The sequence below is a fragment of the Somniosus microcephalus genome, chromosome 13, assembly GCF_052327205.1.
Source record: "Somniosus microcephalus isolate GS21.2 chromosome 13, FLI_Smic_1.0, whole genome shotgun sequence".
Classification (NCBI taxonomy): Eukaryota; Metazoa; Chordata; class Chondrichthyes; order Squaliformes; family Somniosidae; genus Somniosus; species Somniosus microcephalus.
The window spans coordinates 182,748,250-182,774,327 of NC_140999.1; the positions used below are offsets into that span (position 1 = coordinate 182,748,250).

Here is a 26,078-nt window from a genome sequence, read left to right on the forward strand (position 1 = left end):
ATGAACGATCGCAATTATAAAAAGGGCATTAAATATTGAACTGTCAGCTTATCCGTAACGGACATATTGAATATTTTTTTTGACCCTCCACCTTATGTTATTAATAATTTTAAGTTTAAACCTTTCTTTTTACTGGTGACTCACAGTATTTGGATTCTGCCTCAGATCCCCTGTGAAATGGTCATCGACACTGGATTATGATACTAATAAATGCCACCACTGATGGGGTAGACGTAAAAAAGATGTTTCCACTTGTTGGGGGTGGGTGGGGCTATAAATATAAGATAGTCACTAATAAATCCAATCCGGAATTCAGGAGAAACTTCTTTACCCAGAGAGTGGTGAGAATGTGGAACTCGTTACCACGTGGAGTGGTTGAAGCGAATAACAGAGATAGAAACATAGAAGATAGGAGCAGGAGTAGGCCATTCGGCCCTTTGAGCCTGCTCCGCCATTCAACGAGATCATGGCTGATCATCCAAACCCTAGCATCCGGTCCCTACACCGACAGCCATCCCACCCAAGCCCTATCCCCGTAACCCCGTAACCCCACGTTTTAATCCCCCCTAACACTAAGGGCCAATTTTTATCATGGCCAATCAACCTATCCCGCACATCTTTGGACTGTGGGAGGAAACCGGAGCACCCGGAGGAAACCCACGCAAACACGGGGAGAATGTGCAAACTCCACACAGACAGTCACCCGAGGCCGGATTTGAACCCGGGTCCCTGGAGCTGTGAGGCACTTAATGGACAGCTAGATAAACACATGAGGGAGAAAGGAGTCGAAGGATATTCTGATAGGGTTGAGATGAAGAGGAGTGGGAGGAGGCTCCTTTGTAGCATAAACACAGGCATGGACCAGTTGGACCGAATGGCCTGTTTCTGTGCTGCAATTTCTATGTAATTCTATGTAATTTTACTACCCTACTTCCACTCACCACCCCCCTCCCCAACCCCCACACCCCCTCCCCAGCACAGCTAGTTCCACCATTCTCATTATCAATTATAACTCTTGTTTGACCCACCTGAGAATGAGAACTAGCCAGTGGCGAGTAGTTTCATCCATGCCTTATTTTTGGATGCAAGTTTTATTAGTATTTGGTTCTTTACTGTAAAATCTGGATTATAACTAGCGCAGATGAAACTAATATGTAACTCATACACTGGATTTGACAGTAGGTCAGCACGGCATTTTTCCAGGTTCACAACGGCGAGTTATGCTTAGATGAATTTGGCATCATCATCTGGTGCAAACTTGGCAAAGCCAGACTCTCCGTGACTATTCAACCTTTCCACGGGGACATGATGTGTGTCTGCATCTGTACAATATAATTCGTGCCAGGTTTCACTTCAGGTGGAGCCTTTGATTTAAAAAAAAATATTCTTTCAGGCAGTGACGGACTTGAAAGTGTCTCACTTGGTGTCTTCGCTACTTGCACAAGTGGCGAAAATGATCATCAGGAGGCTCCAAGTGGAAAGAAGTTACTTCACCAAAAGGAGGAAGGTAATGGAATGGCTAGTTAGAGAGCATTGCTGGGAACAGAGTAGCTACTTAGAGAGCATCACTGGGAATGGAGCAGCTAGTTAGAGAGCATCACCGGGACGACTTGGCATGTTACCCGAGGAAAAAGGTGAAAGGTGAGACAGAGAAGCATAAAACTGCTAATGAAAAATGAAATTGCAAACAACAAACTGGTTGCAATATCTGCTACAGTGCAAAAATTCTTCTGACAATTAAATACTAATCAAATATTGGCATAGTGGTAACACTGTTGCCTCACAGTGCCAGGGACCCGGGTTCGAATCTGGCCTCGGGTAACTGTCTGTGTGGAGTTTGCACATTCTCCCCGTGTTTGCGTGGGTTTCCTCCGGGTGCTCCGGTTTCCTCCCACAGTCCAAAGATGTGCGGGTTAGGTTGATTGGCTATGATAAATTGACCCTTAGTGTTAGGGGGATTAAATACGTGGGGTTACGGGGATAGGGTGGGATATGTGTTGGTGTAGGGGTTACGGGGATCGGGTGGGATATGTGTCGGTGCAGGCTCGATGGGCCGAAATGGCCTCTATCTGCACTGTGGGGTTTCTGTGATTCTGTGATTCTGTGAAATAATGTTTCTATAGCACCATATCACATCAAAATGCTTCAACGTGCTTCATAGAATTAATTATGTTTGAAGTGCAGTGACTGTAATGTTATGCTAAAAGAGTGACCTCCTCTAATACATCAACCCTCAAAGTGGGGGCAATGGTTTGGAAGCTACATTAATGAATACATGTGCTTGAATACAGTAAATGGCAGAGGCCCACAGGATAGTGTTGAAGCATTTGCACTGGGTCACAAAGTACTGTAGTAGATACCAAATTCTCATTGCATTCACATTACACAGATTGAGTTTCTAATGGGAGGACAGATCATTTGCTTACTGGATAAACCAGAAGGAGGGTTGGATGTGCTGCTCTGGTGCACCTCTTCACCACTGGATGAACACCAGGCTATGGAGTAGGTAGGTCACCCTCTTGGCCAGCCTTTGGTGTGGGCGACATAAGGAAGCAACAACAATAACAACTTGCATTTATATAGTGCATTTAACACAATGTGCCAAGGGGCTTTGTAAATAAACATAAGGAAATGGACACCGAGCCAGGAAGGGTATACAAAGTTAAGTCGCAGATCAGCCGTGATCTCATTAAATAGCAGAACAAGTTTGCAGACGACACAAAGCTGGGTGGGCGTGTGTACTGTGAGGAGGATGCCGAGAAACTCCAGTATGATTTGGACAGGTTGGGTGATTGGGCAGATGCATGGCAGATGCAGTATAATGTGGATAAATGCGAGGTTATCCACTTTGGTGGCAAAAACAGGAAGGCAGAATATTATCTGAATGGCAATAGATTGGGAGAAGGGGAAGTGCTCCGAGACCTGGGTGTCCTTGTGCACCAGTCGCTGAAGGTAAGCATGCAGGTGCAGCAGGCGGATAAGAAGGCAAATGGTATGTTGGCCTTCGTAGCGAGAGGGTTTGAGTACAGGAACAAGGATGTCTTGCTGCAGTTGTACAGGGCCTTGGTGAGACCGCACCTTGAGTATTGTGTGCAGTTTTGGTCGCCTTATCTGAGGAAGGATGTTCTTGCCATGGAGGGAGTGCAGCGAAGATTCACCAGACTGATACCTGGGATGGCAGGAATGATGTATGAGGAGAGATTGGGTCGGTTGGGCTTGTACTCGCTGGAGTTTAGAAGAATGAGAGGGGATCTCATTGAAACTTATAAAATTCTAACAGGACTAGACAGACTAGATGCAGGAAGGATGTTCCCGATGGCGGGGGAGTCCAGAACCAGGGGTCACAGTCTAAGGATAAGGGGTAAGCCATTTAGGACAGAGATGAGGAGGAATTTCTTCACCCAGAGAGTGGTGAACCTGTTGAATTCTCTACCACAGAAGGCAGTTGAGGCCAATTTATTAAATATATTCAAGAAGGAGTTAGATATATTTCTTAAGGCTAAAGGGATCAAGGGATATGGGGAGAAGGCAGGGACAGGGTACTGAGTTTGGATGATCAGCCATGATCTCATTGAATGGCGGCGCAGGCTCGAGGGGCCGAATGGCCTACTCCTGCTCCTATCTTCTATGTTTCTATGTTTCTAAGCTCGAGGGGCTAAATGGGCTACTCCTGTTCCTATGTTCCTAAGGGAAAGACTAGCAGGGATGCCTGGAAACCTGCTTAAAGAGATGGGTTTTGAGAAGGTTTTTTAAACTTGGAGAGAGTGGTGGAAAGATGGAGAGATTTCAGGAGGGAGTTCCAGAGAATAGGGCAGAGGCAGCCACCAATGGTGAGGTGAAGGGAAGTGGCGATGCACAGAAGGCCAAAGTCAGAGGAATGGAGCATTCAGGAGGGTTTATAGAACTGGAGATTCTTGTGTAGAAAAGATGTTTCTACTTGTGGGGAGTCCAAAATGAGGGTCCATATAGATATATATATATAACATAGTCACCAATAAATCCAATAAGGAATTTAGGAGAAACTTCTTGAACGAGAGAGTGGTGAGAATGTGGAACTCGCTACCACATGGAATCGTTGTGGTGAATAGCATGGATTTTTAAAATTCTTTTATGGGATGTGGACGTCGCTGGCAAGGCCCAGCATTTATTGCCCATCCCTAGTTGCCCTTGAGAAACATAGAAACATAGAAACATAGAAGATAGGAGCAGGAGTAGGCCATTCGGCCCTTCGAGCCTGCTCCGCCACTCAATGAGATCATGGCTGATCATTCAAATTCCGTACCCTGTCCCTGCCTTCTCCCCATATCCCTTTAGCCGTAAGAAATATATCCAACACTGTCTTGAATATATTTAATGAACTGGCCTCCACCGCCCTCTGTGGCAGAGAATTCCACAGGTTCACCACTCTCTGGGTGAAGAAATTCCTCCTCATTTCAGTCCTAAATGGCTTACCCCTTATCCTTAGACTATGACCCCTGGTTCTGGACTCCCCAGCCATCATAAACATCCTTCCTGCATCTAGTCTGTCCAGGCCTGACAGAATTTTATAGGTTTCGATGAGATCCCCTCTCAATCTTCTAAACTCCAGTGAGTATAAGTCCAATCAACACAATCTCTGGTGGTGATGGGGAGGGAATTAAATCTTGGTGGTGATGGGGGGAAAGAGAGCAAAATCTTGTCCCACCTATGCACATACACTTTCCAGCTAGGTACAAGGCTACGGACCAAGAGCTAGAAGTTGGTGGTGAGCCGCCTTCTTGAAGCACTGCAGTCTGTGTGGTGAAGGTACTCCCACAGTCCTGTTAGGGAGGGAGTTCCAGGATTTTTACCCAGCAACGCTGAAGGATCGGCGATATACTTCCAAGTCAGGATGGTGTGTGACTTGGAGGGGAACTTGGAGGCGGTGGTGTTCCCATGCGCCTGCTGCCCTTGTCCTTCTGGGTGGTAGAGGTCGCAGGTTTAGAAAGTCCTGCTGAAGGAGCCTTAAAGGGAAGCTACATAAGTACATGAGGGAGAAAGGAATAAAAGGATATGTTGATAGGGTGAGATGAAATAAGGTGGGAGGAGGCTCGAACACCAGCATAGACCTGTTCGGCCAAATGGCCTGTTTTGATAATGTAAATACTATGAAATACCGGGTGGGATAAGGCCACAGAAGGATTTACACATGAGGACAGGAATTTTGAATTGACAGTGTTGGGAGATGAGTACCCTGATGAATGATTCCATAATGCTGTATTATCGGCGCCCCCTTTTTCTGTGAGAATAACGTGCCCCTTTGGGGGGAACCACTCCGCTCCTGGGTGCATGGGACTTCCACTCCCTGAACCTCTCCGCCTTTATAACCAATGTTCCCTCTAATTTTTTTTTTGGGTGCCCATTCACGTTTTTTTCCATTTAAAAGCCGCTGAATGACCTGCGGGGGACCTCCAGACCGCTGCACGGCCACGCAGGTTAAAGGGAACATTAAACATAGAAACATAGAAGATAGGAGCAGGAGTAGGCCATTCGGCCCCTCGAGCCTACTCCGCCATTCAATGAGATCATGGCTGATCATCCAAATTCAGTACCCTGTCCCTGCTTTCTCCCCATATCCCTTGATCCCTTTAGCCTGAAGAAATATATCCAACTCTTTCTTGAATATATTTAATGAACTGGCCTCCACCACCCTCTGTGGTAGAGAATTCCACAGGTTCACCACTCTCTGGGTGAAGAAATTCCTCCTCATCTCTGTCCTAAATGGCTTACCCCTTATCCTTAGACTGTGACTCCTGGTTCTGGACTCCCCCGCCATCGGGAACATCCTTCCTGCATCTAGTCTGTCTAGTCCTGTTAGAATTTTTTGATGATGTTTCAACATAATTTAAGGGGGGTCACAAACATTGTTTATGACCCCCCTTAAAACCTACCTCTTTGACCAAACTTTTAGCCACTAATATCTACTAATATTAACTAATATCCCTTTCTTCAGCTCGGTGTCAATTTTTGTCTGATTGTCTTCCTGTGAAACGCCTTGGGACATTTTACTACGTCATTGTTGTTGTTGTTGTAAATCCAGGTTGCTGTTGTTGTGTGGGACAGGTTTGGACAAAGACCAAGGGGAAATAGGAGAGAAAATAAAAGTAAGAATTAAAATAAAAGTTATGTTGAAAGTAACAATTCTTTAAACCCATTCAGTTTTGTTCACATTTTTTTTTATCTAAAAAGGAAGGAAAAATTCATTTCATAATAAACTACTACTTTGTTCCCTTTCAGCTGCTCTAGTGTCCCGGTGGTAATAAATTCCAGAGCCTCGTTAGCGCAGTAGGTAGCGCGTCAGTCTCATAATCTGAAGGTCGTGAGTTCGATCCTCACACGGGGCACTAGTTTTACAAGAAGCTGAATTTACAACAGCAGGTGCTGCAAAACATTTCTGGGGCAATCCCTGACTCTTTGTGCCTTCAGGTTTAATCTTCTGTCCGGCGCTCAGTGATTACTTAACATGCAGGGGCAAAGGTTCTGATCGTTCTGTGATGTTTTACAATTTCCCTTTTTATTATTTTCACTCTGCGGATCATTGCGCAATATTTACCGATGACACCAAGATCCTAATCTCGTGTTTTTCCATTCCGCCTGAGATGGAAAATAGCGTCAATAAAGTGAATTAGTTTAGTGCCGAGATACACAAAGTAGAGGCAATAGTGCGGTGTATGATTGCCTTGGTACTACCCCATGGTCACTAACTGACAATTGCACCGCCCCCCCCCCCTTCTCGCTGTCTCCCTTCCATTACGCCATCCCTATTCCCTTACATATTATTGCATCTCTCCCTGACCCCTTCCAATGCCCCTCTCCCTGACCCTCTCCCTGGCCCTCTCCCTGGCCCCTTCCATTGCCCCTCTCCCTGACCCCTTCCATTGCCCCTCTCCCTGACCCTCTCCATTGCCCCTCTCCCTGGCCCTCTCCATTACCCCTTCCATTGTCCCTCTCCCTGACCCTCTCCCTGGCCCTCTCCCTGACCCTCTCCATTGCCCCTCTCCCTGGCCCTCTCCCCGACCCTCTATCTGACCCCTTCCATTGCCCCTCTCCCTGACCCTCTCCATTGCCCCTCTCCCTGACCCCTTCCATTGCCCCTCTCCCTGGTCCTCTCCATCACCCCTCTCCAATACCCCTCTCCCTGGCCCCTCTCCATTGCCCCTCTCCCTGACCCTCTCCATTGCCCCTCTCCCTGGCCCTCTCCATTGCCCCTCTCCATTGCCCCTCTCCCTGACCCCTTCCATTGCCGGCCCTCTCCCTGGCCCCTTCCATTGGCCCTCTCCATTACCCCTTCCATTGCCCCTCTCCCTGGCCCTCTCCATTGCCCCTCTCCCTGGCCCTCTCTATTACCCCTCTCCAATACCCCTCTCCCTGGCCCCTCTCCATTGCCCCTCTCCCTGACCCTCTCCATTGCCCCTCTCCCTGGCCCTCTCCAATGCCCCTCTCCATTGCCCCTCTCCCTGACCCTCTCCATTGCCCCTCTCCCTGACCCTCTCCCTGACCCCTTCCTGACCCTCTCCATTGCCCCTCTCCCTGGGCCTCTCCATTTCCCCTCTCCCTGACCCTCTCCAATGCCCCTCTCCCTGACCCTCTCCATTGCCCCTCTCCCTAGCCCTCTCCATTGCCCCTCTCCCTGGCCCTCTCCATTGCCCCTCTCCCTGGCCCTCTCCATTGCCCCTCTCCCTGGCCCCTCTCCATTGCCCCTCTCCCTGGCCCTCTCCCTGACCCCTTCCATTGCCCCTCTCCCTGGCCCTCTCCAATGCAGCTCTCCCTGGCCCTCTCCCTGGCCCTCTCCCTGATCAGTGGATCATTTAATGACTTTCCGGTATGCGCCTATAATGCAGCGGACACTAGGACCCCGCGGTTGCCCGGGTGCCGATGTCTGTCTGTAACACCACTGAAGCCCGCACTCAGCAGCCGAGTGCTAGAGCCTGAAGCCGCTCTGCTGCTGCTCCAGGTAGAGCCTCGTTAGCGCAGTAGGCAGCGCGTCAGTCTCATAATCTGAAGGTCGTGAGTTCGATCCTCACACGGGGCACTAGTTTTATAGGGAGCTGAATTTACAAGATTAGCTGAGAAGAGACCAAAAAGTTTCTGCAATACCCTGCTGGGACAATCTCTGACTCTTTGGGTTTAAATCTCCTGTTCCGTGATCAGTGATTGCTTAACTGTAGGGGCTAATTTCTCAGTTAAATTTTACAATTTATTCTTTTACTTTTGCTGACCATTGCAACATTTACCCATGGCACCAAGGCCCCAAATCCTGTGTTTCTCCATTCCATTGCATTTAAAGTTGACCTGAGATCGAGAATATCGTCAATAAAGTGAATGTTTAGTGCAGCAATACAAAAAGTAGAGGCACTAGTGCGGTGTATGATTGCCTTGGTACCACCCCATGGTCACTAACTAGTCATTGCCCCTCTCCATTGCTCCTCTCCCTGAGCCCCTCTCCTTGACTCCCCCTCTCCATTGCCCCCTCCTTACTGCCCCTCCATGAACCCCGTCTCCATTGCCCCATTCCTGATCCTTCTCCATTACCTCCTCCTTGACTCCCCCTCTCTATTGCTCCTCCCTGACCCCCTCTCCATCGCCCCTCTCTGAGCCTCCTATTTTTGCTGCCTCCCTGACCCCCTCTCTATTGCCCCTCTTCCTGAACCCCTCTCCATTGCCCCTCCCTGACTCCCCCTCTCCATCACCCCTCTCTGAACCCCCGATTTTTGCTGCCTCCCTGACCCCCTCTCTATTGCCCCTCTTCCTGAACCCCTCTCCATTGCCCCTCCCTGACTCCCCCTCTCCATCACCCCTCTCTGAAACACCTCTTTATTGCTCTGTTAACTCTGTTTCTCTCTCCACGGATGCTGCCTGGCCTGCTGAGTATTTACAGCATTTTCTGTTGTTATTTCAGATTTCCAGCATCCACAGTATTTTGCTATTATATTCTTTATTGCTCCTCCCTGACCCCCTATCCATTGCTCCTCTCCCTGACCCCCATTGCTCCCAGAAGAGAGGGGCGGCTCTAGACCTAGTTTTAGGGAATGAAGCTGGGTAAGTGGAAAGGGTATCAATGGGAGAGCATATTGGTGGTAGTGATCATAATTCAGTTAGAGTTAGCGTAGTTATGGAAAAGGGCAAGGATAGACCAGGAATAAAAGTTCTCAATTGGTAAAAAGCTAATTTTACTAAGCTGAGATGTGATTTAGCCAAAGTGGACTGGAGACAGAAATTTGAAGGTAAATCAGTGACAGAGCAGTGGGAGGCATTCAAGGAGGAGAAAGTGAGGGTTCAGAGCAAGTATGTTCCCTTAAAGAAAAAGGGTGGGACTAACATAGAAACATAGAAGATAGGAGCAGGAGTAGGCCATTCGGCCCCTCGAGCCTGCTCCGCCATTCAATGAGATCATGGCTGATCATCCAAACTCAGTACCCTGTCCCTGCTTTTTCCCCATATCCCTTGATCCCTTTAGCCTTAAGAAATATATCTAACTCCTTCTTGAATATATTTAATGAATTGTCCTCCACTGCCCTCTGTGGTAGAGAATTCCACAGGTTCACCGCTCTCTGGGTGAAGAAATTCCTCTTCATCTCAGCCCTAAATGGCTTACCCCTTATCCTTAGACTGTGACCCCTGGTTCTGGACTCCCCCGCCATCGGGAACATCCTTCCTGCATCTAGTCTGTCTACAGGGCTACAGGGATAGAGCGGGGGAATGGGACTGACTGGATTGCTCTACAGAGAGCCGGCACGGACTCGATAGGCCGAATGGCCTCCTTCTGTGTCATTATGATTACAACAGTGATTTTTTTTTTTTTTAAGTACTTCATTGGCTGTAAAGCACTTTAGACGTCCTGTAGGTCCATACTTGAGAATTTGGGTGGCAGATACCATCGCGCGGCCACATGTGTTTGAGCATCAAGGCAAATATTTCCCAGTGATGTGCTGATATTCACGCAGTCTGATTTGTTAAATATTGCAGCCCACCTCAACAGGCAGCTGCGTTTCAGAAATTGATTCGGGTCTAATGATATACGTGAGTACCACTGCATTCGAGCCACACAAGTGCCAGGCAATGAACACCTCCAACGAGAGAGTTTAACCACCTCCCCCTTGACATTCAACGGCATTACCATCGCCGAATCCCCCAGCATCAACATCCTAAGGGTCACCATTGACCAGAAACTTAACTGGACCAGCCACATAAATACTGTGGCTACCAGAGCAGGTCAGAGGCTGAGTATTCTGCGGCGAGTGTCTCACCTCCTGACTCCCCAAAGCCTTTCCACCATCTACAAGGCACAAGTCAGGAGTGTGATGGAATACTCTCCACTTGCCTGGATGAGTGCAGCTCCAACAACACTCAAGAAGCTTGACACCATCCAGGACAAAGCAGCCCGCTTGATGGGCACCCCATCCACCACCTTAAACATTCACTCCCTCCACCACCGGCGCACCGTGGCTGCAGTGTGTACCATCTACAAGATGCGCTGCAGCAACAAATCTAGAGCTCCCTGGATGTCAAGGGGCATACAGGGAAGGATAAAGAAAAAAAGGGAAGCTTATGACAGATACTGAGGGCTCAATACTGCAGAAACCCTAGAGGAGTTTAGAAAGTGCAGGGGTGAAATTAAAAAGTAAATTAGGAAAGCAACGAGAGGGCATGAGAAAATATTGGCAAGTAAAATCAAGGAAAATCCAAAGATGTTTTATAAATACATTAAGAGCAAGAATAACTAAAGTAAGAGTAGGGCCTATTAGGGACCTGTGTGTGGAGACAGAAGACATGGGTATGGTTCTTAATGAATATTTTGCGTCAGTTTTCACAAAAGAGAGGGACGATGCAGACATTGCAATTACGGAGGAGGAGTATGAAATATTAAATGAAATAAACATAGTGAAAGAGGAAGTATTAAGGAGTTTAGCATCTTTGAAAGTGGATAAATCCCCAGGCCCGGATGAAATGTATCCCAGACTGTTAAGAGAAGTAAGAGAGGAAATAGCAGAGGCTCTGACCATCATTTTCCAAACCTCTCTGGCTACAGGTGTGGTGCCGGAGGACTGGAGGACTGCTAACATGGTCCCATTGTTTAAAAAGGGATAAAGGGATAGACCCGACACCTGGGAATCCCTGGCCCAAGACCGCACAAAGTGGAGGAGAAGCATCCGGGAAGGCGCTGAACACCTCGAGTCTCTTCGCCGGGAGCAAGCGAAAGCCAAGCGCAGGCAGCGCAAGGAGCACACATTAACCCAAGCACCCCACCCACCCGCCCCTTCAACCACCGTCTGCCCCACCTGTGACAGAGACTGTAGGTCCCGCATTGGACTCATCAGTCACCTGCGAACTCATTTTTAATGTGGAAGCAAGTCATCCTCGGTTCCGAGGGACTGCCTAAGAAGAAGAAGATTGTTTAAAAAGGGATAAAGGGATAGACCGAGTAATTACAGGCCAGTCAGCCGAACGTCGGTGGTGGGAAAATTAATGGAAAAATTTCTGAGGGACAGGATAAATCTTCATTTAGAAAGACACGGATTAATCAGGGACAGTCAGCATGGATTTGTTAAGGGAAAGTCGTGTCTGACTAACTTGATTGAATTTTTTGAGGAGGTAACAAGGAAGATTGATGAGGGTAGTGTGTTTGATGTAGTCTATATGGATTTTAGCAAGGCTTTTGATAAAGTCCCGCGTGGCAGACTGGTCACGAAAGTAAAAGCCCATGGTTCTAAGGCAAAGTGGCAAGTTGGATCCGAAATTGTCTCAGAGGCAGGAAACAAAGGGTAATAGTCGAAGCGTGTTTTTGTGATTGGAAGGCTGTTTCCAGTGGTGTTCTGCAGGGCTCAGTACTGGGTCCTTTGCTTTTTGTGGTATATATCAATGATTTGGACTTGAATTTAGGACGTATGATTAAGAAGTTTGCAGATGATACAAAAATTGGCCGTGTGGTTGATAATGAAGAAGAACGCTGTAGACTGCAGGAAGATATCAATGGACTGGTCAGGTGGGCAGAGCAGTGGCAAATGGAATTCAATCTGGAGAAGTGTGAGGTAAATGGCAGGACACTGAAGTTCAGAGGAGCAGAGGGACCTTGGAGTGCATGTCCACAGATCCCTGAAGGTAGCAGGACAGGTAGATAAGGTGGTTAAGAAGGCATCCGAGATACTTATTAGCCGAGGCATAGAATATAAGAGCAGGGAGGTTATCGACCTGAAACGTTAACTCTGTTTCTCTCTTCACAGATGCTGCCTGACCTGCTGAGTATCTCCAGCATTTTCTGTTTTTATTTCAGATTTCCAGCATCTGCAGTATTTTCTTTTTGTATAAAATATTAGTTAGGCTGCAATTAGAATACTGCGTGCAGTTCTGGTCACCACACAGGAAGGATGTGATTGCACTAGAGAGAGTGCAGAGGAGATTTATGAGGATGTTGCCTGGGCTGGGGAACTTTAGCTATGAGGAAAGATTGGATACACTGGGGTTGTTTTCTTTGGAACAGAGGAGGCTGAGGGGAGAACTAATGGAGGTGTATAACATTATGAGGGGGCCTAGATAGCGTAGATAGGAAGGACCTATTTCTCTTAGCAGAGAGGTTGATAACCAGTTGGCATAGATTTAAAGTAATTGGTAGGAGGTTTAGAGAGGATTTGAGGGGAAAATGTTTCACCCAGAGGGTGGTGGGGGTCTGGAACTCACTGCCTGAAAGGGTGGTAGAGGCAGAAACCCTCATCACATTAAAAAAGTATTTGGATATGCGCTTGAAGTGCCGTAACCTACAGGGCTACGGACCAAGAGCTGGGAAGTGGGATTAGGCTGGAGAGCTCTTTGTCGGCCAGCACGGACAAGATGGGCCGAATGGCCTCCTTCTGTGCTGTAAATTTCTATGATTCTATGATTCTTTATTGGCCCCTCCCTGATCCCCTCTTTATTGCTCCTCCCTGACCCCCTATCCATTGCCCACCTCTCTGAACCTCCCCCCTCTTTATTGCCCTCTCCCATACCCCCTCTTTATGACCCCTCTCCCTGAACCCTATCCATTGCCCCCTCTCCATTGCCTCTCTTGCTGATCCCCTTTCTTTCCTTGCCCCCCTCCCCCTCGATAGAGGCTGGATCAGTCCCTGATTTTTCCAGTATCTGGTTCTAACGAGGCGGACACTAGGACCCCGCGGTTGCCCGGGCTGTCGGTCGTCAACCCCCCTGCCGCTGGTAACCCGCTCCCCCGGCGGGGACAGAGCAACTCCAGCCGCTGCCCAGGACTGGCTCCAGCGCCACTGAAACCCTGGTCATGCTGCAGCCCTGCACTCAACAGCTCTGCATGCAGCAGCCCAGTCCCAGAGCCTGAAGCCGCTCTGTTGCATTTCTCTGCAGAGCCTCGTTAGCGCAGTAGGCAGCGCGTCAGTCTCATAATCTGAAGGTCGTGAGTTCGAGCCTCACACGGGGCACTAGTTTTATTTTAAAGATTAGCTCCAATTATTTGCATATCAGCAACCAGTTTGACTCCCACAATATATTAAATAGATTAAATGCATTTATTAAATCCTATAAATTTAGAATAGTATTGCTAAATTTTAAAAATAAAACCAAACAAAATATTTAGCTCAAACAGAAGCAAAATCCTGCGGATGCTGGAAATCTGAAATAAACACAGAAAATGCTGGAAAAACTCAGCAGGTCAGGCAGCATCCGTGGAGAGAGAAACAGAGTCAACGTTTCAGGTCGATGACCCTTCGTCAGAAAATATTTAGCTGAATTCTTTCAAGAGTCCAGCTGATGTTAATCGTAGAAGAAGAAACTTACAGCACAGAAGGAGGCCATTCGGCCCATCGTGTCTGTGCCGGCCGAAAAAGAGCTATCCAGCCTAATCCCACTTTCCAGCTCTTGGTCCGTAGCCCCGTAGGTTACGGCACTTCAAGTGCATAACCAAGTACAGGTTGGACCCCGGTAATCCGGCACCCTCGGGACCAGGCCGGTGCTGGACCATTGAAAATTCCGAACCACTGAAGGTTCGGTAAATAACACCCCGTCTGCCTTTCTATGTGTCTGTCCCTTTCACCCGTCTGGCTTTTCCGTCCTGAAATTCATCCTGAAGTTATCCTCTTCACTGCTTACTACGTTTCTGAGTTTTGCGTAAGCTGCAAACGTGGGAATGATGCCTTGTATACCCAAAATCGAGTTCGTTAACATAAGACCGCCGGTTTCAATTCGTGCCGGACCACTGAAGGTGCCGGACCATCGGGTGTCGGATTACCGGGGTTCAACCTGTACTTTTTTAATGCGTTGAGGGTTTCTGCCTCTACCACCCTTTCAGGCAGTGAGTTCCAGACCCCCCACCGCCCTCTGGGTGAAAGAAATTCTCCTCAACTCCTTCTAACAATTACTTTAAATTTGTGGGGAAATAAGTGAGCACACAGATCCAGACTTCAGTTGCTAGAAGTTTGGGAGACAGGATACTAGGAAAGAATGGGGTGCTACGGAGAAAAGGACTGTGTTCTAATTCAGAGTCCCCCAAGTTCCTACATATTATTTCTTTTATAATTACAGTATTCTACCTTTTTAAAGCCACTTTAGATCCCCCAGCAGTGTTCCTATCTGTCACAATCTCCTTGCACCTCTCACACACTCCAGGATAGGTTTCGAGAAAAATCTTGTGATTTGAAAGGTGATCTTTCCCTCACTTCCAAACTCTGTCTTATTTTATCAGTGCCACTAAAGAAAGACTTGCATTTCTATCGCACCTTACATGACCACTAGACGTCTCAAAGCGCTTTACAGCCAATGAAGTACTTTTGAAGTGTAGTCACTGTTGTAATGTGGGAAATGCGGCAGCCAACTTGCGCACAGCAAGCCCCCACAACCAGCAATGTGATAATGACCAGATAATCAGTTTTTGTTATGTTGATTGAGGGATAAATATTGGCCCCAGGACACCAGGGAGAACTCCCTGCTCTTCTTCGAAAATAGTGCCATGGGATCTTTTATGTCCACCTGAGAGAACAGACGGGGGGGCCTCGGTTTAACGTCTCATCTGAAAGACAGCACCTCAAGCATTGCAGCACTCCCTCAGCACTGCACTGGAGTGTCAGCCTAGATTTTTGTGCTCAAGTCTCTGGAGTGGGACTTGAACCCACAAGCTTTTAGACTCAGAGGCGAGGGTGCTACCCACTTTTTTTTAATACTTTATTGAACATTAAGAACATTTACAACATCATGATCATTTCATTGTATCATACAAATCAATTCCGCTGCTCTGCACAGCCATTCCGCCACCACATTTTAACATCAAAACCTAAAGTTTAATTTGTCTCCTGTAACATATATTAATCGATTGTACTTTAAAAATTGATTGTAAAATACTATCTTTAAATTCCTTTCTGAATAAAACATCCACACAGCCTTATAATGATCTTTTAGCTTATATTTAAAATACTCTTTTAGACTGATTCTCCTCCCCTTAAAAAACAGAGCATTCCTTCTTTGCACAATCACAAATCTAGCCAAACTGAACATTAAATTAATTGCCGCTCCGCTAGACTCGGGCAGACTCTCCTGCAATCCCCATCTCAAAATTGAGTCCCACGGGATTCCCATTCTTGCTCTTCGGTCCCCACCCAGCAAAAAAACTTCACACAACTGTCGAACATAGTACTTAAAATCCTCTAACTGTGGACATAACACCAGTAAATGGGACAGAGTCTCATCCCGTGTCCCACACACTGGGCAAATTGCCCCCTCCACTCCTCCAATCTTACACAAGACCGTCACGGTAAAAATCCGGTTATGAGCCAATTTGAAATCCAGTTCAATCCACTCTGGACATTTAAAATTTGCCCACACTCCCTTCCAAATCCTGTTGAAGTCCAGCTGTGGGTATATACTCTGCCAAAACTCCTGACCAACAGGTGTCTTGAATCTCCATTCTCTAAATACCTCATAGAAATCTCGAGTATTACAGTTTGTCAAATTGGACCAACTCTCCCCCTTTCTCCAGCAGAAAGCTTGGAAAAGCGGGACGCATTTTACTTCCTTTGGAGATTTCCGCATTTATTTCTTCCATCCAATCCTGTGGCAGTGCCCTCACAATCTTCTCATACATGATCCCTATTGCTTTTTCCTCTACCTCCTGATCCTCCTCCCACACCATGTCCCTCACTATTGCTTCCAGCAACCAACCTGGAATTACCTCATATAATACGTCTTTCACACATATAATACCAGCTTTTAAAAAAGCTTGATTAAATAATAACTCTACTTCGATGTTGACCCACCTGTTCAAAAATAAGGGCTGTTCTAAAAATTCCTCAGCACCCTTGGGCATAAATGCACACTTTTAAAAAATTGGGCCCAAGTCTCTACAACCCCCTTATAAAACCTAGGGAGAAGTTTAATCGATTTAAAAAACATATTATTGTATACCATATACAATATCCCCTGCCCTCCTATCCCACTTCGTTTAAAAAAATGCTCAAAACAACTCTTCCAAAAACTTGTATTTGACTTCTGAAGAAATCTCTTCACCCATTTGATTCTAAAGGATTTTTTCTTCAAATCAATATCTGGGAAATTGAGTCCTCCCTGATTTCTCCATCCAATTATAGTATTGTAAGCCACCAAGGCTGGTTTCCCTTCCCATAAAAACCTCACACAAGCCTCTCGGATGGACTTTTCTGCCCACTCAGGAATATCCTCCACCGTCAATAAGTACCATAGCTTAGATAGCAGGAGAGCGGACACCACTGTCGCTCTTCCTTGCACTTTCAACCACCTTCTTTCCCATCTTCCCAAAATCTTTTTAATTTTCATAACCTTCGGTTCCCAATTTAATCGATCCACTTCATCCCTGTCTTTCTTGCACCCCATATGCACCCCCAGAACTTCCAAAACCTCCACCAACTTAAAGGGACTTTCCTCCAACCATTCCCCTCTACCCCTTCCTGCAACCAGGCATTGGGACTTACTATAATTCACTCTGGCTCCCGAAGCTCTACAATATTCCTCCACTACCTCCATAGCTTTCCTCACTGACTCCCCATTTCTCAATGTTAAGGTTGTGTCATCTGCATATTGGTGTATCACCGACACCGGCCCGGAACTGGGGACCACAATCCCAACTACACCTTATTTCTTTCGCATCATGTAACCTAATGGTTCTGCTACCAATGTGTACAACAATGGGGACAAGGGACAACCCTGTCTCACTGATCTCTGTATCGGAAAATACTTGGATAAAAAATCATTACATTTAAAACAGCGAAATATGTTTGAATAAAAATCCTTATCCACTCAATGAAATTTTCCCCGAAACCAAATGCTTCCAAAACCTTCAATAAAAACTCATGAGAGACCCTATCAAAGACTTTCTCTTGATCTATCTTTAATACATAAGCCTCCCTCCCACTCTCTTCCATGAGCTCTATCGCATCTTGGATTGAGACCACAGAGTCTGCGATGTCCCGGCCTATGACTCCATAGGACTGAGAGGGCAAAACTATCTGCGGTAACACCTCCTTCATACAATTTGCCATAACCCTCGCCAAGATCTTATAATCCACATTTAATAATGTGATGGGCCTCCAATTCTTCAGATCCCTTCTATCCCCTTTATTTTTATATAAGCTAAGCTTATGACATCTCTCCTCATAGATGGGGCCAGGCTTCCCTCAATTTTAATTTCCTTAAAAACTCCTAAGAGCAATGGACTTAAAATCTCAAAAAATTCTTTATAAAATTCTGCACTTAGTCCATTGGACCTTGGGCTTTCCCCCCCCTTCATTTCACTTATTGCTACTTTTACTTCCACTAATCCTACTTCTTTGTCACACATGCTTCTCTCATCCTCCTTTAAACCCTCTTCAATAAAAGCACTAATCTTCTCCATCACCAAATTGGAAATGTCTTCTTTTGTATATAACTTTTGATAAAAGCTGCTAGCCGCCTCTAAAATCTTCCTACTTTCATGATCTTCTCCCCAACCTTCAACTCTCCAATTAATGATAATCTCTGTCACAACTTCTCTTGCTCTAGAAAATAGCTAGTGCATCTTTCGCCCTCCAATGCATCTCTAGCCTTTGCATGGAGAATGGTCCCCTTGCATTTTTCAGCTTGCAATAATTCCCACTCTTCCTTTAACACCCGGAACTTAGTCTCAGCTCCCTTATCCCCTCCGTCAACTGCTTTACAGACATCCGTAAACCTTTTGTTTATATTCTCTACTCGATGCCGGTTAGCTGCCGCTCTCTCTTTCCCATAACGTACCGAAAAAACTTTTACCTCATATTTGAAATTGTCCCACCAAACTTTTCTTTCTTTCAAGAACAAAGGTTCCTTCTGAGCATTCTTTATTATATTTTAAATCCCTTCTTTATAAGCAATTTCTTTCAGGTATTGATTGTTTAAAATTCACACCCCTGAACCGATCTTAACTCTGCTGTTCCTAATTCTAAGAACCAAAGCCGAGTGGTCACTAAAAAATACTTTTTTATAATAAATCTCCATCACCTCAGAAATTAACCCTTCCCTCATTAACACAAAATCTATTCGGCTCTGTTTTAAAACATCACCCACCCAACCTGTTCTGGAGAACTCCCTTTTTATGGGGTTCTGGTCCCTCCATAAGTCTCTCAAATTTAAATTTGCCATCATTTTTACAATCATCCCTCTGGAGTTATCATCCTTAAAGGTCATCTGTGCTGAAATGTCCATCTGAGATAAAAATACATTAAAATCCCCCACTATACAAGGATTTTCCACCTCTGCCACTTCAGTGAATAACCCCCGAAAAAACTCGCGACGCTTGCAATGGTCGTTCAGTGCATAGATATTAAAGAGATCGCAATTAAGTTCCTCCATTTTTACCCTTAGCCGTAAAAATCTCTCTTCAGTGTCCTTGTCCACCAAGGCAACATTCTCTTCTATGGACGGACTAAACCAAAACATCCACCCCTTTACGGTTATTGTTTGCACAACTTGCAAACACCTCTCCCTTCCAAACCTTCCGAACTCTTTCTAGGATATCCTCATCCCAAAAGGTTTCTTGCAGACACAACAAGTCCGTGCCTTTAAAACCCTGCAACAACTGCTGCAATTTCTTCTCACCCCTCAGCCCGTTCACATTAATCGAGACCAATATAATCATGGCTTCAAAGAAGGGAAATATGCCTGATAATCTCCCCATCATTTAATCACTGGTCCTTCCCTCCTCTCATGCTCCTTCCCAACTTTTCGGCCAGCTGTTGCTTTTTCCTGCAGCCTCCAACTCTTTTTCACCTCCTGTTTGAACCTTCCCTGCTGTTTCAGCCTCTTCCTTGCATTAAGTTTGGGCCTAGGAGCTGCCCCTTCTCCCTCCTTCTGCCCCTCACTAACCTTTCCCTTTCCACATGATGCCACCCCACCCCCCACTTCCATGTCTCTGCCCCCCTCTAATTCCTCACTCTCAAACTCTTCTGTAACCTTCTGTGCCGGCTCCCTGTCAGATACATAATCCTGCTCCCCGTCAGATACATCATCTCCCATAGAGAATCTTCCTGGTATCGCGGTTTCTCCAACAGTGCTGCTCCCTTCGACCTCATCTCCACTGCTGACCCTTGCTCCCTGGACAATGGCGCACCTATATTGCTCCCTTCTGGCATCTTTGTCTCGCCGCTCCCGTCCTGCTGCCCCTTTAAGGCTCCTGCCTCTTGCACCCTCTCCTTGTCTTGCCCCCTCCTGCTCACCAAGATGTCCGACTCCCCGTCTTTCTTTGGAGTACTTACATTTACCATGCACCCTGCTCCCGCCTCCTAAGGAGAGCTGAACCATATTATGGCTCGAGTCTGCCCTCGACCCGTGCTGCCCTCTGCTGTCTTTGTTCTTTTCCACTGTACTTGGTGCATTTTCCACCATCTTCATCCTGTTCTTTGCTCCGCAATTTTCTGCCTCTTCCTGCACTCTTTTCTCCTTCAATTTACCAGCTGTGTCCTCCGACTGCTCTGCTCCTCCAGCCGTTCCACTCACACCTCTTGCTCCTTCTCCCATCTCCTCATCACTCATAGAGCTTCCTTCTGCCTCACACTCACAGCGGGTGGGGCCTTTGTGACACACCCCACAGCTCTCCGCCTTGCAGCTCCGAGCGATGTGTCCAGACTCGCCACAATTATAACAGTACAAGTCCGGACAGTTTCTTACAAGATGGTCGTGTCCAAGACAATAATAACAAACCTTCACTTGGTTATCGTGCCGTACTCGGAAGTACTGCACTCCTTCCATTGTCCCGAATTTCATGCTACACGGTAATGACTTCACCCCCTCTGGGAACCGCACCTTTACGTAACGGGTTCCATCTGCTACCCGTGTTCCTGGATAGTATCTCCTCTTTATTGCTGAGCACATTTTAATGTCCCACAACTCCAACTTTTTGATTAGCACATCGTCCTCAATATAAACTGGCAAGTTTAAGAATGAGACCACCACCTTTTTTTTAATTCATTGATGGGATGTGGGCGTCGCTGGCTAGGCCTGCATTTAGTGCCCATCCCTAATTGCCCTTGAGAAGATGGTGGTGAGCCGCCTTCTTGAACCGCTGCAGTCCATATGGTGTAGGTACACCTACAATGCTGTTAGGGAGTTCCAGGATTTTGGCCCAGCGACAGTGAAGGAACGGCGATACAGGTCCAAGTCAGGATGGTGTGTGGCTTGGAGGGGAACTTGTAGGTGGTGATGTTCCCATGCGTCTGCTGCCCTTGTCCTTCTAAGTGGTAGAGGTCGCGGGTTTGGAAGGTGCTGTTGAAGGAGCTTTGGCGAGTTGCTGCAGTGCATCTTGTAGATGGTACACACTGCAGCCACAGTGCGCCGGTGGTGGAGGGAGTGAATGTTGAAGGTGGTGGATGGAGTACCAATCAAGCGGGCTGCTTTATCCTGAATGGTGTCGAGCTTCTTGAGTGTTGTTGGAGCTGCACTCATCCAGGCAAGTGGAGAGTATTCCATCACACTCCTGACTTGTGCCTTGTAGATGGTGGAAAGGCTTTGGGGAGTCAGGAGGTGAGACACTCGCCGCAGAATTCCCAGCCTCTGGCCTGCTCTTGTAGCCACAGTATTTATATGGCTGGTCCAGTTCAGTTTCTGATCAATGGTAACCCCCAGGATGTTGATAGTGGGGGATTCAGTGATGGTAATGCCATTGAATGTCAAGGGGAGATGGTTAGAGTCTCGCTTGTTGGAGATGGTCATTGCCTGGCACTTGTGTGGTGCGAATGTTACTTGCCACTTGTCAGCCCAAGTCTGAATGTTGTCCAGGTCTTGCTGCATCTTCCGAATGTAGCAGAGCTACCTCCAGAACTTATCGGCAACCTTCAAACTGAGTAAAAGTCTTTCCACCTCCTCTCGGCCACTGACCGTCACCTTGACACCAACATTCGGCATTGGTCGGCAGGCAAAGCAGCTTCCCTCGCCACAGTCCTCATGGATAATATCCCAAGCTCGTATCTCCTTAATCTCGCACTGAACCACCACGTTTTCTTTTCCAAACCTCCTGGGGTCCCAGCCCAAATCTTTGGGCCTTTTTCTTTCCCTTCCAACCACAGTTTCTCCCCTGATTAAATTCATCTTGGGAACCCTGGCTGCTGTTTATTGGCCAAAAAGACCCATAAACCTGAAAAAAACCCACCACCAACTTTTTATAAGCTCACGCCAACTCCTTGCAGCAATCAGGCAACCAGTAACACCTGCTCACTCCTAACCCCTCCCACTATAGTAATCTCGGATGTAATGCTTAAGTTGTCCACCAGAGGGAGACAAATGCTAAGGGGATTATAATTACTAGTCTTAAGGTAAAATTGCATTATGGGTAGAATGACATCATAGGATCCACCATCTTAGATTGCTCGTGCAGTTGAATTGATGTGCATGCCTATAGTTGTGAGAGCTCTGTTCTCTCCTGGTTCTGTGTAAATTAAAAGCAAAGTTTTGAGTTCCTGAAGTCTCACTTATATCCCTTATTTGGACCTTAACCACCCGGTTATAACACCCACCTAGAGAGTGCTACCCACTGCGTCACAGCTGACACTATGGTCATTAGGATTGCCAACCTTTCAGTCTCCAGGAATTGAAGATTTCTCTGCTGGCCACTGCTGCGAGCAACTCCGGGAGAAAAATCATAGGGAACATTAAACTAAAATTGTTTTTTATTCATTTTCTTTGAGAGCTTTTATTTATTAGTTATAAATGACTGGAGATGGGGAAAAAAGGCTGGACTCAGAGAGACTGAGTGTTGGGCGTGGGGATATAGGACTGAAAGAGATTTCAGAGATGAGCTGGGATGAGGTCATGAAACGATTTAAAGACAAAGATTTAAAATTTAATGCATTGGAGACAGGGAGCCCATATAGATCAGCGAGGGCGGTGGTAATGAGTAAGTGGGATTTTGTGCAGGACAGGATTCACGTTGCGGTGTTTTGGACAAGTGAAGTTTATGGAGTGTGTCGGATGGGAAGTCAGCAAGGAGTGTTGAAGTAATTGATTCCGGAGAGGATGAAGGCAGGTACAAGAGTCTCAGTGAAGAGGCTGAGGTAAGGGTGGAGGTGGGCGATGTTACAGAGGTGGAAGTAAGCATTCTTTATGGTGAAGAAGATATGGGGTCTGAAAATATGTTCACGGTTGAACAGGACGGCAAGACTGCAAACAATCTGTCTCATTGGGAGACACTGCCTGGGGAGGGGTGCGGGGAGGGGGTGGCGGTGGAGTCCGTGGGAAGGATGTGTAATGTGTAGCAGAGGCTGAAGACTATGACTTCAGTCTTCCCGATAGTGAGCTAGAGGAAATGATGACTTGTCCTAGACTGAATTTACAACAAGCAGCAAATAGGCAGTCGAGAGGTCGAAAGATAGAGTGGAATGCCATCAGCATCATCCTGGAGTCCCCAGGAAATAAAGATTAAACTCTTGGACAGAACTGCGAGCAACACCCGGGAGAGAAATTACAAGGCTATTAAAATAAATGGTGTTTTTTTTAACCCATTTTCTTTGAACACTTGTTTATATTAGTTATAAAATATTGGCGATGGGGGGAAAAAAAAGTTTGACTGGGCGGGGCCGTTGGAGACGGGAGGTTCACCAAGTCCTGTTCGCCCATCACCCCTGTGCTCGCTGACCTACATTGGCTCCCAGTTAAGCAACGCCTCGATCTTAAAATTCTCATCCTTGTTTTCAAATCCCTCCATGGCCTCGCCCCCCCTCCCTATCTCTGTAACCTCCTCCAGCCCCACAACCCACCCACCGCCCCCCCTAGATATCTGCGCTCCTCTAATTCTGCCCTCTTGAGCATCCCCGATTTTAATCACTCAGCTATTGGCGGCCGTGCCTTCAGCTGCCTGGGCCCTAAGCTCTGTAATTCTCTCCCTAAATCTCTCCACCTCTCTCCTCCTTTAAGATGCTCCTTAAAACCTACCTCTTTGACCAAGGTTTTGGTCATCTGCCCTAATTTCTCCTGTGTCAAGTTTTGTTTGATTACGCTCCTGTGAAGCGCCTTGGGACGTTTTACTACGTTAAAGGCGCTATATAAATACAAGTTGTTGTTGTTATCGTGTGATGTAACCTCCAGGAATACATCCAACCGGAATTGGCAACCCGAGGTGGAACCCCATTGTTTACAAATGATGTCGTTGATAGGAAGCCTGTAGATGAGAAAGAAGATGGGGGGACATTAGTTCTTGATTTACCTCATTTTCACTCTTACTCTTTTCAAACTCACTATGGATTCTTTGTGTTTCTCAAAAAAATGATTAGATTCACTCCAGACCTCTGATATGTTCTATGTCCTGTGATGAAAAGTGAGGCTATTTTATAAGATTAGCGGTTAGTTTGTTCATGGAGTAACAAATAGAAATGTACACTCTCGGGAGCCGCAAGCCTACATTTCGTTGTACTGCACTTGTGCACTAACAATGACAATAAAAGTTGATTGATTTGATTTTATGGAGACAGTGGGCGGTCTTCCCCCAGAAAACAGCACTCGCCTTTAAATTGCACTGAGATATGCAATGATCTAATCTCTGGGAGCAGATAACATCACAAGTCACTTGATTTTTCCTCCTGGGCTGTCACTTTGATTAGATTGTAGTGTGATCACTTCCTGACAATTTTCTTTTATTCTCCAGGAAGCCTTCAATTTATCATCTGGTTTGAACCCTCTGTTGAAATGTAATGTCATTATTTAAATTAAGAAACCCTTTGTGTTTCTGTGATCTTTTTACTCTCCTCAGGGGAAATAATTCTCACAGAGCTCATGTCAAAAAGAACCACGGAGGAAATGAGAATTTTTTTAATTTTTTTTTTTAACACAGCGCCTTATCTGGAATGCGCTGCCTGAATGGGTAGTGGAAGCAGATTCATAGAAACATATGGCCCCTCGAGCCTGCTCCGCCATTCAATGAGATCATGACTGATCATCCAAATTCAGTACCCGGTCCCTGCTTTCTCCCCATATCCCTTGATCCCTTTAGCCTTAAGAAATATATCAAACTCCGTCTTGAATATATTTAATGAATTGGCCTCAACTGCCTTCTGTGGTAGAGAATTCCACAGGTTCACCACTCTCTGGGTGAAGAAATTCCTCATCTCTGTCCTAAATGGCTTACCCCTTATCCTTAGACTGTGACCCCTGGTTCTGGACTCCCCCCGCCTATTCTATAATAACTTTCAAAAGGGAATTGGATAAATACTTAAAAAGTAAAAAAAACCAGGGCTATGGGGAAAGAGCAGGGGATTAGATTAACCTTTCAAAGAGCCGGTACAGGCATGATGGGCCGAATGGCCTCCTTCTGTGCTGTAAGATTCTATGATGACATGACTGGATGCTGGCTTCCCCAAACATGTTTCCTCCGTTTCTCTTTACTTGTAGTTTTGTGCCTAAGCTGCATCAATAAATACATCTCGAGATATCCAGATACATTTGTGGTATAGATATGCACGGCTAAAGAAAGAAGTAGGGACTACTGGACTTCTTAACTAGTTGACGATTCTGTACGGAGGGAGAGTTGTATTGTTAGAGGTGTCGTCTTTCAGATGAGCTATTAAACTGAGGCCCCTCATTGCCTATTTGGGTAGATGCAAAAGATCTCACGACACTATTCGAAGAATAAGTAGTTCTGCAGTGTCCTGGTCAACATTCCTCCCCCACCCCCAAAAATAGGTTGACTGGTCATTCATGTCATTTGCTGTGCGTGGGACCTTGCTGTGCACAAAATTGGCTGCTGTGATTGGCAACATAATAACAGTAGTGACTACACGTCAAAAGTACTCCATTGGTTGTAAAGCGCTTTGGGGCAGTCCTGGGGACGTGAAAGGCGCTATATAAATGCTTCCCATTCTTTCTGTTAACAGATATATGGAGCTAGATCACCTCGCCAAGTGTTTTGTGCCTCGAGATGATACTGGGATATTGGTGTAACACTCTGCTTTTCCTGCCCTCCGGAAAAAAAAGAAAATCCTTAGAAGGTCAATTACAAACAAAACAGCCAAACTTTATTCCACTTAATTTTATAAATAAAGTCCCTTTAGATCATAAGGTCATTGTGTACATTAGGAATAGTCTGTGAACACTTGACCCAATACAGCGAGTTTTGAGCTAAAATGCTGACTGGGGCAGCTTAGTATTGGAACTCCTTTTTTATTTGTCCTCTTATTTGTTTTCTTCCTATCTTGGTCTGTCCGCATGTTCCCGCTGTCTTGACGGTATGGCTCCGAAGCACTAGCCGCGTGCAGTCCCGTCGTCCTCGCGTGCTGCGAGGTGCGGAAGCCTTGCATCAGTCCCTCGACTTCCCACCGTTCCTCCTTGTGCAGGCTGCAGCAGTGCAAGGCTGCGGGGTCGATGGGGTGCGCCTCGGTGTTGAACAGGTAGCCGCCGGCGCCCAGCACACATTCGCCGTAAGGCGTGGTGACCGTGAGGAAGGTGGACCCGTCATTGTGGAGAAAGTTGCCGGGGTCAAAGAGCAGGTAGAGATATTTCACCGTTTCAGCGAGGAAGAAAGACTCCATGCGATTGTCTAGTTTGTGGTCCCGCAGGTCCCGGACCTTTAAGGCAAAAAGACAGAGCCGATCATTGAGTCTATATAA

The 26,078-nt window shown here is 46.5% G+C and overlaps 1 protein-coding gene and 2 non-coding genes across 6 annotated transcripts in view; 2 read left to right on the forward strand and 1 right to left on the reverse strand.

The window, feature by feature from the left end:
- Window positions 1–6,289: 6,289 nt before the first annotated feature.
- Window positions 6,290–6,362, forward strand: trnam-cau (transfer RNA methionine (anticodon CAU)). Its single transcript has one exon. It is a non-coding gene; the product is annotated as a tRNA-Met (tRNA).
- A 1,615-nt stretch (window positions 6,363–7,977) lies between these two features.
- trnam-cau (transfer RNA methionine (anticodon CAU)) lies at window positions 7,978–8,050 on the forward strand. Its single transcript has one exon. It is a non-coding gene; the product is annotated as a tRNA-Met (tRNA).
- Window positions 8,051–25,465: 17,415 nt separating this feature from the next.
- Window positions 25,466–26,078, reverse strand: part of edem2 (ER degradation enhancer, mannosidase alpha-like 2) — a 105,407-nt gene continuing 104,794 nt past the window's right edge. For all 4 annotated transcript variants that reach the window (XM_086005760.1, XM_086005757.1, XM_086005761.1 and 1 more), the window contains one exon: window positions 25,466–26,036. In XM_086005760.1, coding sequence (XP_085861886.1) covers window positions 25,545–26,036 — 492 coding nt within the window. In that variant the 3' untranslated portion in view covers window positions 25,466–25,544. The remainder of the gene's footprint in view (window positions 26,037–26,078) is intronic.